At 40.3% G+C, this 16,234-nt stretch overlaps 2 protein-coding genes across 2 annotated transcripts in view; one reads left to right on the forward strand and one right to left on the reverse strand.

Moving 5' to 3' along the window:
* The window catches only part of LOC112690111 (lysine-specific histone demethylase 1A), a 308,655-nt gene that overhangs the window by 142,746 nt on the left and 149,675 nt on the right, over positions 1 to 16,234 (reverse strand). The gene's annotated exons all lie outside the window — the stretch shown is intronic.
* LOC112690110 (toll-like receptor Tollo) lies at positions 10,055 to 15,055 on the forward strand. The gene has a single exon (XM_025564035.1). It carries the CDS (start codon positions 10,517 to 10,519, stop codon positions 14,273 to 14,275), a length of 3,759 nt encoding a protein of 1,252 aa, XP_025419820.1. The 5' UTR covers positions 10,055 to 10,516; the 3' UTR covers positions 14,276 to 15,055.

A 16,234-nucleotide genomic window follows, 5' to 3' on the forward strand; every position in this document is an offset into this window, starting at 1 on the left:
ATTTTTCAAGACCGTAATGACCGAAATGTCACAAAAGAGACGACGGTGGTCCCGGCTGGCGGTACACCATACGGTTTGTCGACGCGTTAATGAACGCAGAAAACATGATAATAGATGGATTTTAGGCAAAATCGATCCGTACAACCTTGATACACAATATAATAGGGTCTGAAGTGAAGTATAGAAACGACCCACAGTAGCCTGCACCTTTGTGAAATATTTTCTTGTTTGCGAAATAACTATTAGTGTATGTGCACACACTAATGATATTTAGAGAAACATTTTTATATATATGTACTAGGTTCATAATTTATCAAGATATACTGCTGAAACGACTTCGTTTCGCTGACCATCGCATTCACACTTAAACCAAATGAATTCCCGAGAAAAAAAGTGGATACCATAGCGACTTTGGTAGAAAAAAATATAACAATTCGGTTATAGCTCAAATACTACAGTAAGGAAAATTTTGTAATGTACAGTGTTCAAGGATCCCTTCTTTTTATAACGACCTGAACACATTAAATGTATCATTTTTCTAATAGCTAATTGAATGAAATTTATTAAAACGTACAAGTAAATGTATGTTAAGGCCCATTCTCCAATGTGTACAATAAATTATAAATTACAGATATTGGAAATGACGGACTTTTTATTTACATATACTCAGATATGCTAGATATACCTAAATCCGATAAATTAACTAACCTCATAAAACAGCTTTAAAATAAGAACTGATAAAAATCAAACCGTTTAACTTTATTGTATAAATTATATAAATACGATTATTATATATATACTTATATACAAATAATATTTCCAACATTGACAGTCGAAGGTATGTGAATCATAAGAAAAATATGATTGGAACACCTAAAATTGTATAAAAACGATCTATGTTCTTAATTTGAATAGTTATAGTTGATCGTATTTTTTTTTTACTTTCGATAACATATACTTATCGTACCGACCGAAGGTTTTTTGACGGGTAAATATTCGAATGTTCCAACATATCAGGTATTTTATCTTTCTACAATTTCTAAGTAATAGGTTATGTATAAAATAACATGTGTGTTCTATATTTGGTGTTTTTGCCGAAAGCACCACGGCGTACCAATTTATAACGTACGTGCGGTATCTATTTATACGAACATGTATAGGTACCGTTAATGTTTATATCGTCGGTAGCATGATAACAATTAATTTGTCAACGGTTATTTTTTCGTTGCACTTACCCTAATGCTGGAAAATGACGAACGTACCTGAAAGCAAAGAAAAAACAAAGTTAATGTATGCATAAATTTGTGTAAAAATAATAAACGCACATGAACGGAAAGAAAAACAACAACGTGCACATCGTATAGATCGTTCACGTGGCGCAGGGATGGGGTGACACATGTTCCTTAAGTGTTCTCCATCATTTTTTTTTTACCCTCCGCGGAAAACACGTTGCATCGTTAATAGGTCCTCGTCCCGGTTACCCAGAAAAACCGTGTTAATGGTGCGCGTATTCTAGGATATTTTTAAATAACGTAATATTATTCTTCGCTAGACGGCTGAGCGCTACGCGAGTGTGATTTATGTTCTCGGACGGATGGCGTGGTTCTCGTAACAATATTAATAATATCGCCTCAACCCGCCTCCACCGGGAGAAACATAACGACAATATTTGTAAAAATGACACAGAAGACAAAACACACGTGTTCTCGAGGAGTCGGTGAACCGTGCGCGTAGGAAAAAGGTGTTCGGCGGATTGGATATTGCGTTTCCGGAGACGTACGTAAGGTGCGCGGTAACGAATAACTATCCTGTTGTTCCTTATATACGTGTGGCGGTGTGGACAAGGAAAGCTACAATAGCATATGTATTCGAGTAATACTAGTGCGATTAACGTTAGGTTAATTACATAACTATGCAATTAACCAATAGTTATAAATCAACAGATTTATTTGACAGTATGAAATCGAATACGCGCAATATTTGAAGAAAAAAAATGCAACACGACTGGTGTGATAAAAAATAACTAGAATGGAATATTGGTACCATCGCGAATCGTACCGTAAGAGAAAGTGAAAAACTCGAATCTCTTAAGATCAAATCAATAACAAACCAACCGGCCCTAAAATTACTTTCGAGCTGTCAACAATATTTAGTTGTTACTAATGTTGAACGATCGTAAGACAGAAGTAATTATAATAAAATATCCGCTATCGATATATTTGTTTCGAAAAAGTAAATAACAAGTCGAGTTTCATTGAATATAATAGGTGATTTATAAAATAAATAAATATATTAGTCAGTAAGGATAATATCGAGGAAATAAATGGTGACAATAATAGTAGTAGTAGTCTCGATAAACATATTATACGTCGGAGAGCCTTATTTAAAAACAATCACAATCGTCTACGCACCGCGGAAACATTTGAAAACATTTTTAATGACCAGTGAAAATTTGAAAACAGGGTCAGATTTAAACTTTGTCAAATACAGGAACACAAGTCCGATTGGAAAGTCTGTATTAGCAGACGGTACAACACCTTGAAGACCCAGTAAGGCCATAAATGTGAAGTTTACGACCCGACCTCCTTCTGATATTGGCTCAGTTATGTGTTTAGAAGAAAAAACATTCACCGTGATTTATTTATTAGGATTTATAATTAATACTTATCAACCTTTTGTTTTGTTTTCACCCGCACGATGATTATGGTGTTAAAATAATTTTAAAAACAAGTAAATATGTATAAATAATGTATTAATAAATACATATAAAGTAAGTATGTAATTATTATCATCAGTATAAGATACTATAAATGCTTAAGATCTTGAAAATTTGTTTAAAATCAAGTTAAAAACTCATACACAATGTATTTTTATGCAAACACACGACTGTACAAGCGTAATATTATACTGTTATGTATACTGCATTATGTTATGCGTATGCGGAGGAACTTTTGGCAGTTAGATAAAATAATAAAAATTAACAATTTATCTTTTATTTTTTTTTTCACAAGAACATTATGTGGTAAACACAAAAAAGAAAGAGCACATGAAAATACTAAAACTCTTCACGGTTACGTAATTAAAAATTGCATTAAAAATTAAAAAGCTTAAATCGCATTATTTTCACAAACACGAACCAACATACATTCAAAAAAAAAAGTCCTCTACGACTGTATCACATAATAATAAAATAACTAAAATAAAACACGTCTAAGCGTAGCGATTACAATTGGAATTCAACGACTATAATTCGTACGACTCCTAAGACCGCGGTACGTCTACTAAAACGTAATGGATTTTTAATTTAAAATGCGATTTGTACATATGTGATTTCGTTTTTTTTTTATTTTCAAATAAATTATGCGCAGTCAATATGATATACAGCGATGACATTATAAATTGCGATTTCCTCAGTGGTATGATACGGGAATCGAACTGACAATAATTAACCGCCTACGCGTGTACAGCACCGAGTGTGGAAGTACACCGTGGCTAAACCTACTTCTCGACGGTCGCGCGCGCGCTTAGAAACCTGCGATATAATAAATACTTTATCCGATTTATCGACACGAGCAAGATTAATGTACACGTACGAGAAGAAAAAAATCGATAACGCTTGTCCCGCGCGGTTACATTCGATATTCGTTTCGACGTTTCGTTAATAAAACAACAACGCGCGGCGCGTCAGCACATGTCCAACGCGTACATCCACGAAGGATCATACGTTTCCGCGTGCTGAAGAGCGGACAAAACGACGACGATAATGAACATCGTTTTAGCGAACGGCCAATCATCCGACAACTGTACACAACGCGCGTTTTAATACTTTATTTAACGTATCCGTGCAAACCATATTTTTAATTGAACTCTCGTCTTTACAAGGGGACGGAGGAGAAATGTACGTTCATCACATGTCGTTTAATCAACCATTTGGCACAATCATGTGATAGTAATAATACGTTTTATATATAAAACATACATATATATATATGAATACGACTGACAACGTATACATTATCAGACGTATTCATATCACATTCAACTCAAAATGATTTGATACGACTAACCGTTATCAGAAAATCATTGATCAATCAAAAATTATACATAATTTACGTTAATCAATGTTATACATTTTATGATAAAAAAACAATATATTCAATAAAACTCCCACCCCTAAAACTGTTAAAATTATTCCGCTGAGATCACTCGCCTCTTTCGCCAGCCTTTTGATAAAACATACTTTATAAAGCTGCTAGCTACGCTCGCATAACGATGTATTTTTTTTACTATTTCACAAATTGTCAATTGCATTATAAAATTATAAAATTAATAGGTAGGTATATACAATTTAGGTCTATAAAACTACTAATTTTAGTATAATAAAAAATATGTATCGGCTTAAAACTATTTGGGCCCCTTTCACTTGGGTACTCGAAAGGGCCACGGGGATACCGCCCCGGCTAGACCCCTCTTAATCTGGCCTTGTGTGCGGTTAATTTGCACACGAAAATACTCGAATACTCATAGGAAAATTAGGCGCACCACGGATACTCAAGCATATGTTATGTGCAAGGCCCTCAAATCATCAACCAACAGTTGTATTGTTTTATTTTATAATATTTAAACGTTTGTATCACAAGATAAACTATAAAATAGTGTCTTAATAAAATTGGTATTTTATTTTAAAGATAGGAAAAATCTACCTTAGGGATCCACGTCCGTTTGAACGGCCTACATCACGAACCATATAACAACAGTTCATGTGTTCACCCAGTAATAGTCATATTGGACCCACTTATACCTCGATACAATTACACTAAGTATACTTGACCGCCACACCCGGTAGGAGCATACAGTGAGAACACGTAACACTGTGGCCACTGCGCGATCCCAACCACGATAACCACGTCATGTTCGCTCGAGAACCACGGAATTGGTTGCACAAACGAGCGCGATTTTTAGCACGAGGTTCAAGCTTTTAGTGTGCATATCGACGACCGCATCAGCGTCTGAATCGATCGGATATTGCAAAGTGGCCCACTTCTTTTTTTTTCGTGTACTTAAAATTTTTGGTTTTCGAAAAAAAAAAAGTTTTCTCGAACAAGCAATAACATCATGATTGTTCAGAGCAATTCTAGGGAATAACCAGTGCTTGATTTGTATAAGTGAATGTGTCACATTAGTATGTACATCACATTAAAACCGCTACCAACAACGGCATGCGCTCTAGAGAAAAAATATAAACACTCGTTAAACAATTGAAAAACATAATATTTTTTAATTTTCTTCTACGTTATATACTTTGTGATGTAATGTAACGTATACATTCCAATTAAATACAATAAAACATGCATGTGTCTTTTAATGTTTGACCGGAATACGCGTATCGTACAAAATACTTGTCTACGCAAGGGATAGTGTAAACCTTTTGGTAATTGAGTATCAATAAAAAAAAATTTATATTTTATCGAAGCATGTACACATATGAATAAATCAAAATCAACTACATAATTAAGTTTTATTGCATTTTGTACTATCAAATTATTTTTTTTCCTAAAAAATTGTTAAGTTTATCTGTAACATACAATCTGAGTACCGGGTACACAGGGACGAGGGTACAATTAGAAAATGTGATTATACAAATAAATATGAAACAACGCGATGGAAAAAGCAGGGGACACTACCTGTTGTTTAGTTACATTATTCTTTTCTTTTTTTCAAGCAAAAATTGTTATTTACATTTAAATCGACACTTTACTGAAATTAAACCCTGTTCATGTGATAGGTTTGTATACCCGTCGTCAATACCATACCTTTATTGTAAAAGTTGTTGTACGAAAATTGACAGATTTCTATAAAACATTTTTCGGCGGAAAACACGGGTGCTTCCGGCATAATCGTAAGGAAAACTAGTTTTGGGTTTGCGCTTTGCCGGAAACGATCGGCAGAACAGTCGTTCACGAGTTACAATCGGTTTCGTCTTACGACGCTGTTGTTCTTCAATTACTGCTGCGCTGCAACGCGTCTCTGCTACACTAATAATAATATATTTTAACGCGGTTTCGACCGGGCACGCGGCATGTGATCGTTTAAGCTCATTATTACCGTTTTCGGATCGGCGAAAGGGTGCGCAAGCGGGTACGTTAAAAATAGCTCGTGTAACCCGTAGTGACAAATAGACGTTCGCGCGTTTTCGTGCTACGACAAAGTCGTATTATTGTATTCGTGACCGACGCGGCCGGATGCGGCTTATCCGAGGATATCCTGCAACCGTATGCGATAACTTGTCACAGAGGAATATTTAATTTCTAACCCCAGAGACGTTCTACAAATATGGTTTACAAACAGCGATGTTCAATTAATCGAAAACAACCTAAACTAATACAACGATGGATCACGATTATATTTGATAAATCTAAAAAAAAATCCAAAAGCATATAATAATACAGCATGTATCCGACTTATGACTTATTATAGGACTTATGACCATCCGAAGATGATGTCAAATCGCTGCAACTATATGTCTAACTGCGAGCGACCATAGGATATAACATTATGTTTTAATTTTGGTGCTATGGTAGACACTACACGAGAGACATAATTATCGAGGTATCGAATGTAAACTGTTTTCATTAATTATAAAACTATGCGAGTGTGTTGTACATATACGTTGCGCACAAATTATAAAATAAGTAAAATTATTTAAATAAAAAAATCAGAGCATATTTAAGTTTCAAATCTATAACGATTACATACCGTACAAAATTTGATCAGCTGCAAATATTAAATAACTATTAAGTGTACTAATAAAAATAACCATACGTCCTATATTATAACGACATAAAACAGATATTATATTCGTATAGATGTTATGTTATATATCTATAAATTATTTAATTTTTTTATCATAGCTCCGTGTTTTCAACACAAAAAGGAACTGCGTAAAAAAAGTAATTTTAGGCTCGTATATATCATTGAATTTTATCGAAAACTGATTTACATAAAAAATTTCCGAATCAAATACTCCAGCTTAACTAGCCAAAATAGTGCTAGGAAAAAAAAATCGTGACTACAGCACACATAATCTCGTCGGGCTATGCATAATCTACAGTGCGATAATTGCAAATAAGTTATCCAAGAGTGTTGTACAGCCATAACGTATAGAACACGTCGTAGGTATTACTTTATAATAGATGGATGACTACGCGACTTCACCTGGTGCTATGCATGTACGAGTATAATATTACATAGTTATACTACGTTGAGTTACATAAGTTAAGCCTAAGCAATACACCCTGTACTATTAATTGCCTTCCCCCTTCCTCCAGCTCTCAAAGGAATGGATCAGTCGAATGCTCTTTTTATTTTTCCTGTATTATATTATTTATTTTTGTGTCTTATATGTTCGATGTTTATTTTCTTCCTATTATTATTAATATTTTTTTTTTACCCATAAGGTTGTCGACATCGTTAACTCCTCCCATACGCATTGTAATTACAAAACCCACGTGTGGGTTTAATGACAACCGAGCATTATAATATCGTTATCAGATCGCTGTCGTTCAACGTCCTAATGCCTCCGAGGAAGCAGCGAGCCTATATTAAGTGCACGAGCACGCGTGTATACGTGTGTAAATGTGTATGATAAAAACGGACCAAAAAAAAAAAAAATATTAAACGGCCATTTAATTACGAGTACAAGATTGTCTGGGAGCCAGCGTGTACGAGAAAACAGGGAGGATTTGTTGTCTTCATTTTCTTCTAAATGTAAAAATACTTAAGAACGTATATTATTATAAAACCGAGTTCGTTTAGTTCAAAAAGACAACAACAAACTAATCAGTCAATTGAAAATGTTTACATTTTTTTTTTTTTTCTAGCCCACTACGCTGTAATACGTACAAGTTGTAAGTTTTCGTACATGCTGTCTTTAATGAGTTTATTTTCATCTATTTGTACACAAGTGGCAATCGTCAACGTCACCCTTGCGCTCGAATAAACTATATTTTTCGTTTTTTACGTCGTCCCGATTTATTTTTTTAACTAATGATAACAGCTGAATCACATCAACCCTCGTACACGTCATACAAATACATATTTTTTGTCAAACTATAAATAAAAATTTGTTCACCCGTCCGAGTGTAGTGGGTAAGAAAAACCACGTGAACATATTGGCATTCATTTTATCTTTTTTCTAAGCACATAGTACAAAAGTCTAAAAAGTGACTTATGGGCCGTAAAAAATACCACACTAATTTCGTGTCTAATGATATGACCATTCGGGGGATAGGTGTCTCACGATTAGGTATAAATCAACGAGTGGTTTGGTCTTGAAAATGAATTTTTTAACAGTGTATAAATTACATTCACCTTCGTCACCTGGTGCATTCAGGTGGTTGGGTTGGGGTGCATTTTAGCACGGGTCGATGTGGAAGAAAAGAAAAAACTGGGGCTACGGGTAGTTAGAAATAATGAATACCACCCGTTCTATTGTTGCGTACGCTTCATGTACGAACCCTCCCTACTAAATACTGAACACATTGAATCTTCTGGTTGGTAACGGGCCGGCTCCTTTTTAAGTTCTACGGAGCACAAAAGTAACGATAATATATAGACGTCAAATTAGATAAAAGGACATTGGTCAAGGATATAGGGGAAGCCACTAGGGACAAGACGGCGAGTAAATATTTTTAAGAAAACGTTCGACAGGTGAAATTGATACTACGCCTTCGTAACAATGTTCGTAAATAAGGAAATATTAATGTACACGCGTCAAACGAAGCATATCAGACAAAGGTTTATTTCTGACAAAAACCGTAAAGGATCGTATTTCTAGTCAATGTTTTAAAATCGCAAGTCACGTTATATTAACGTATCTAACACAAGCACAATGTTTATCGATAAATGTATTCCGAAACGTGTGTTTAAACTACACATCCTAGTTCTAAATTATAATACAACGATTAAATTAGTTTTTTTCTTCTTAAATAAATGATTACTATAGTCTTTCCTAGCGTTATTTCTCCTGCAACGAAAATATTCCTTTCTATTGCATACACATCTCGATAAAATAGTATAATAATAATAATAATAATAATAATAATAATAATAATAATAATAATAATGAGATACTAAAAACATATTTCAAATTTTAATCGATTTTAACACACGCTGTGTTGTACCGGGCCGTAACAATATATTTTTTTATGGCACAGCTTCGCGTCGATCGTAGTGGAGGACGACGTGCTGCAGAGGAGAAAAAACGAAACAGAACAGGATTGAAAATCGAAGTCATCCGCCGGGTATTATATTGTAAACATGCACGGAGAGAAATAACTGAGTTATTATTGTGAGGTGGTTTACGCAGTCGGTTCGCTAATAATTCAATACGTCTCGTCAATAACGTGTTCAACTACTCGTCATGTTCATTACGTGTCGTCGTTGACGGAGAGCAAGAAAAAGAAAGAGAACGTTTATGAGATACAAAAAAAAAAAAAAACCATAACACAAGCGTCCAGTGACCGGACGGCGGCGTCGTTGTTACCACCGCCGCCTGAAATAATTTCGCGTCGTAAGTTTTCCAAGTGCAGAGAACACGAGCGACCAAAGCGAAACCGTATAGTAACTAATTTTTTATCGGCGATCCGTTTCGATTAGAGGTTTGTTTCTCTCCCCCGACACCGCACTATTACCAGACGAATTCTTAGCGCGCGCGTAAAATACACGACGTCGTTGTAATATAATAACAGGCCGCGTACACGTTATAGAACAGCGTACAGCGCCGCGACGACCGTCGGTTGAGGCAGGATGAGACGGCGGTCGAATAGGTGGACGGGTAGATGGAGGGCGGGTGGGGCGCCCTATGTTAAGTAGGTGTTAAAAGTGTACCGGGTGAATAGACGGACGGACGGACACGCGGCGACGGACTGGGAAACAAGACGACCCTGGCGGCGGCGGCACCGGTCGTGGCATCCGAAGCGAGCACGGAGCCGAGACGCGGCGCGTTGGAAGGGGAACGGGCGCGCGCGGCAACACGGCAACCAGTCCTCGCAGAGCCGCCCGCAGCGCGTTCAGTCTCCGAGTGCCTACCGTCCGAACTGGTGTGTACGCGCGCGCGCGCGTCTGTCGTTCTCGTCGTGCCCGTGTGTGTTCCGTGTGCGTTGTTCGTATTTCATGTATACAATTATATATGCGGTGTTCGTGCGTGCGGATTTTAGCGGTGCGCTCGCGAGTGCGCGTCACCATCACGGATAATAATCGTAGTAACAACGGTAGTACCGAATACCTGTACGGTTCGACTGCGTGTGTTTCTATCTCTGTTCTCCGGTCGTAACGTTCTCGACCATGCTCGTTCGTTGATGTCTCTGTTCCGCGCACGCTCACCACCACCCACCGCCGTCGGTTCGCGAATGGTGGCGGTACGGTGATAACACGACGGGGGTTGCTTTTCCCATTTTTTCTCCCGCTCTTTCCCCCTCTTTCTCTGTTCACACCGCCGCCCTAACCGTACCTAACCATGGCGCTCACGTTCGCCGCCGTTCTCATGAGTTCGGTGCTCCTGGTCATGTCCGCGTCGCTCAGCAAAACCCTCCGGCACAAGCCGCCCAACGAGTGCGAGTGGCTGGCCGTGACCACGTACGGTGATGAGACCATCGTGTCACAGACCGTGTCCGACGAACAAGAGGTGGCGCTGCACTGCCAGGTGCGCACGATGAACTCCGAGCTGGAGAAGACCAATTTCAGCATCATACAGCCGCAGTACACGGTCAAGCTGAAGATCGAGTGCAACAATCAGCTGTACCTGCTCAGTTCGCTGGGCACCGGCACGTTTCAGACGCTCATCGATCTCAAAGAGCTTACCATCGATTCGTGCAAGCTGAACACGCTGGCCCGCGAGTCGTTCCGCGGGCTCCGGCAGCTGCGCAACCTGACCGTGGTAACGCACAACAACGACTGGACGTCGGTCAACATGGAAGTGCAGTCGGACGCGTTCCTGGAGGAGCTCAACATGCTGGAACGGCTCGACCTGAGCTATAACAACATGGCCAAGCTACCGGAAGCCGTGTTCTGCTCGCTCCAGAACCTCGTCTACCTGAACCTGACGCGCAACCGGCTCCGGCACCTGGAACTGTTTCACTTCGGGTCGTCCGGGCAGCAGAAGTGCGGCGCTACCCTCCAAGTGCTCGACTTGTCCCACAACAACTTTGACTCGGTCAACTCCCAAGTGTTCTCGCACTTGTCCAACCTGCAGGAACTGTACCTGCAGGGCAACGTGTTGTCCGTGATCGGCGACCACGGTTTCGACGGTATGTCCGCGTTGTCCGTGCTCAACGTCGCCTCTAATCGGCTGGTCAACCTGGCACCCGAACTGTTCGCCGACACCCGTGAACTCCGCGAGATGTACTTGCAGAACAACACAATCAACGTTCTTGCACCCGGGCTGTTCAACGAGCTGTCCCGGCTACTGGTGCTCGATCTGTCCGAAAATCAGTTAACGGAAGAATGGGTGAATGCGGCAACGTTCACCGGTCTCGTGCGCCTGGTGCTGTTGAGCCTCTCCAACAACAACATAACTAAATTGGACGCGACGATATTCAGAGATTTATTCCGGCTACGGTCGTTACGGCTGGATAATAACGGTGTTCAACACTTGCCGGAAAACGTGTTTTCCACGCTGATAGACATGAGAACGTTGGTGCTGTCCAGCAACAAATTAACCAGAATCGATCAGTTCACGTTCGACGGTCTACCCTCGTTGAACCAACTGTCGTTGGACAACAATCAAATACAGTACATCGATCCCGAGGCGCTGAGGAACTCCACCGATCTGGAATATTTGCACCTAAACGGCAACAAACTGTACGATATACCGGCGGTCCTCAACAACGTTCCAAATCTTAAAACGTTAGACCTAGGCTACAATCAGATTACCGACATATTCAACACGTCGTTTCCGGCCATGAGCCAGTTAATCGGGCTGAAACTGTTGAAAAATCAAATATCAAACGTATCCAAAGGCGTTTTCGACCGATTACCGGAACTGCATCTAATCAACTTAGCCAACAACAAAATCCAAAAAATTGAACCCGGCACTTTTGACAATAACACAAGACTGGTAGCTGTCAGAGTGGACGGAAACTACTTACGCGACGTCGGCGGTCTGTTTTCCAAACTGTCGAACCTCGTATGGTTGAACATATCTGAAAACTTTTTGGAATGGTTCGATTACGCTTTGATACCGACGGGACTCCAGTGGTTAGACATACACGGCAATCAGATCACCGAACTGGGAAATCATTACGAATTGGAAACGCAACTAACTGGATTCGACGCCAGCAACAATAAACTGACCGAAGTCACCGGGAGTTCTATTCCGGACAAAGTGCAAAATCTCTATTTGTCCAACAATCAGATATCCAAAATTCAGTCGTACGCGTTTTTCAAGAAGCCAAATTTGACACAGGTCGATCTGACCGGAAACCGTCTGAGAACGCTCAACCCGCAATCGTTGAGGATATCCACCGTGCCAGGTGGTCGACCGATGCCGCAGTTCCTGGTCGGCAACAATCCGTTCGTATGCGACTGTTCAATGCAATGGCTGCAGGCGTACAGCGTGGAACCCGACAGGAACAAGCCGAAACTGGTCGACCTGGAGACAGCCACGTGCGAGGTGATATACAACCGCGGCGAGTCCCGGGTGCTACTAAAAGAGGCGTCCGAAGAACAGTTCCTGTGCCAGTACGACATGGAGTGCGCCAAGCGCAGCACTTGCGACTGTTGCGATTTCGACGCGTGCGACTGCAAAATGATTTGTCCAACGAACTGCACGTGTTTCCATAGCGTCAGCTCGACGTCCAACGTAGTCGACTGCTCGGGTGCGGGTTACGTGAACAGAGTGCCGGACAAGATACCGATGAACACTACGGTCCTGTACTTGGACGGCAACACCGTCAGGACGTTGAGCACGCACGCGTTTCTGGGCAGAAAGATACTGAAAGTGCTCTACTTGAACTCGTCGAATGTAGAACGCGTGCAAAACCGCACGTTCCTGGGGCTGAAAGAGCTGGAAGTGCTGCACCTCGACGACAACCGCGTGTCGACGCTGCACGGCGACGAGTTCTACGGGCTGGACAAACTCAAAGAGCTCTATCTGAACCACAACCGGATCACGTACGTCAACGGCACGACATTCCGGTTTTTGCAGCAGCTAACTGTGCTGCGGCTGGATCACAACCGGATCGTCCAGTTCCCGGTTTGGCGACTGTCACCCACGCTCACGCAGCTCACTGTGGCCGAGAACCACTGGAGCTGCGCGTGCGACTTCGTCCAGCAAATGAAAGAGTTCCTACAGTATGCCGCGGACGCGGTAACGGACGCCGACCAAGTCCGTTGTCTCGACCATTCCGGCGGGTTCAACATATTCAGCGACAACGGGACCGCGGTGTGCGGCACGACGGCCACGCCGCCGCAGCCCGATAAACCGTTTAATGGCTCGTCCAACATGATCGAGGGGGCCCTGAACAGCGGCGGAAACTTGACCACACCCATCAAGACCGTCGTCCAGAGGCCCGACATCCTGGACTACGTGCCCATCTTAATCGTCTCCTTCTCGGCCGTGTTCTTCATCGTGGTTACCGCCATGGTAGTGTACGTATTCCGGCACGAGATGAAGGTCTGGTGCCACTCGCGGTTCGGCGTGCGGATATTCTGCAAGAGCACCGAGTTCGAGATGGACGAGCGGGACAAACTGTTCGACGCATTCGTCAGCTACAGTTCCAAAGACGAGGCGTTCGTCGTCGAGGAACTGGCCCCGATACTAGAAAACGGTGATCCGTCGTACAAGCTGTGCCTGCACTATAGGGAATTCCCCGCTGGCGGCTACATATCCGATACGATCGTACAAGCGGTCGAATCGTCCAAACGCACGATAATGGTGCTGTCGGAGAACTTCATCAAGTCTGAGTGGTGCCGGTTCGAGTTCAAATCCGCGCACCATCAGGTACTCCGGGACAAGAGGAAGAGACTGATCGTTATACTGCTGGGAGAGGTGCCCAACAAGGACCTGGACCCGGACATTCGACTTTACCTCAAAACCAATTCGTACCTGCAATGGGGCGACAAGCATTTCTGGGAGAAATTAAAGTTCGCGCTCCCGGACGTTCCCAACAACCAGAGACCGAAGGCCATCAATCACAAACATCACCATCATCATCATCACCACCACAACAGAGGGGTGCACAACAACTATTCTAGACCGCTAGCCATACATATATAGTATACACGGTACGAAAACTTATCTTGCCTAATAATTAAATTTGTGATATTAGATAGTGACTATTTTGTATAAAAAAAAATGAAAAAATACATGTACAGTTTGTAAATATGGCTTAACGCCAACCATTCCTGCTTAATTATTGTACGTTTACGATAAAAGTTAAGATGATTCTTTTATAACCTTTTTTTAATATTTTCTTTATGTAAAAATAAAAATGTAAAGATCGTAAATAAAATTCTCTCTCAGTCATTACTATTAGGTTAAAACTATTATATATATATATTTTTTTCATGTATATCTTAAATTCCAACGTGTGTTAGCCCTTAAAAATGTATTAAATTATTATTTAACTCATTGACTGCAAATTTTTGTATATTTTTAATACGATATAATTATTATTTTTATTCTACTATTTTTTAAATTATATTAAATAAAAATACTATTTTTGATAAGAGAGTTGCCATCTATACAAACTATTTGCAGACAAAGATTTAAATGACGATTTTTGAAACAAATCGCGGGGTTAGTTACCTAGTCTAAGAAATATCTTGTTCTTTTGGTAGTCTTATGTTTAAAACTATTAACCCGATTTAATGTAAAATCTATGTTTCGTACGAAATGTTAGAACTAAAAACAATGCCATTTTTACTATTGTTTTTTTTATTATTATTATTTATTTTCTTGTAATGAAGACTACGCATTTCTAGGCACTAGAACATTGTTGTGATATATTTTTGTTAATTTGAATGGCTGGTGATCGAAAAAAAAATCGAAATCCCAGTGAATAATAAAAAAAAACCTAAAATTTAACTCTACTTTGTTTTCATTTGTATATCAATATTTCCTTGAAGAATTAACCGATTTTTCAAATTGATGGTTCTACTTCCAAAGATGCCATATGGGATCTGAAGTCGATATTATATGTAAATGTAACTAAAAAGATTAACTATGCGTAGTACAGCAGGTAATATACGTAGTAAAGATAAAAATATACGTGACAGTGGTTCACCGTTCGGTGTTTACCTTGGCCAAAGAGTTGGTTGCAGAAACGGGTGCTTCGTAGCGCACGCATAAAATATAATTGAAAACGGCTGCGACGTCGCAATACACGACCGTTCACAGGATTAACCGATTACGTCGAAATGTCATAGGTGACGAACTATTGATCATTGATGATCTGAACAACAGCGCGTCGACTATGCAAGGAGGGAGTTAACACGGATAATCCTAACGGCGTAATTGTTTGTTTTGGAAAACGATAAACGTATATTGTTATTAACGGTATAAACGATAAAAGTCAACAACTCGATTCTCCCACGACGCTTTTTTAGACGGTTTGAAACGGTATTAAAGTGCGAATTCTTAAAAAAAATATAAATTTTTTTCTCCCCGTAAATCAACGGTTCTTTACCCGTTCGCGGCGCATCGGCGCTTTCTCCGTTCGTCACCTGATGGATGATAACCCGACCAATAATTCACAATATTTCTATGCGCGCGTCCGTGGTGCTGCCCCTGACTACCACGGCGTTTTTGGCGCCTTAAAAGGCTATCGTCACGAGACACTTTCTTCACCGGAGGCGCAAAACGCGCTGCACTATATCATACACGCACTGTGTACCTTTGTTGTGATTTATTTCCAGGGCGTCGGCCGAAAAAAAAAAGTAAAAGAGGTACACAAACCCGAAGTGAGTATATATACATATATATTGTTTAATATCGGTTTTTTTTTTTTTTTTTACGATCCTTGTATTTTTTCCATCTCTCTGCCCTCTCCCTTTTCCTTTCTCCGTCTCACTACTCACTCTTTCTCTCTCTCCCCCCCCCCCCCCCCCCCCGCCCGATCGAGCTCCAGTCAGTATTATAACGACGTGGACGGATGATTGTTATGCTTGTATGATCAAACTGATTAGCGGAACAGTAATAACACGTTGGGCAACGATCCCCAGTGCTGTTTAGACC

Source organism: Sipha flava, unplaced genomic scaffold (genome assembly GCF_003268045.1).
Source record: "Sipha flava isolate LNK unplaced genomic scaffold, YSA_version1 48_pilon_pilon, whole genome shotgun sequence".
NCBI classification, from domain to species: domain Eukaryota; kingdom Metazoa; phylum Arthropoda; class Insecta; order Hemiptera; family Aphididae; genus Sipha; species Sipha flava.

Bases quoted from the DNA above. Each gene is read 5' to 3' on its own strand.
- LOC112690110 (XM_025564035.1), top strand. From the start codon at position 10,517: ATGGCGCTCACGTTCGCCGCCGTTCTCATGAGTTCGGTGCTCCTGGTC.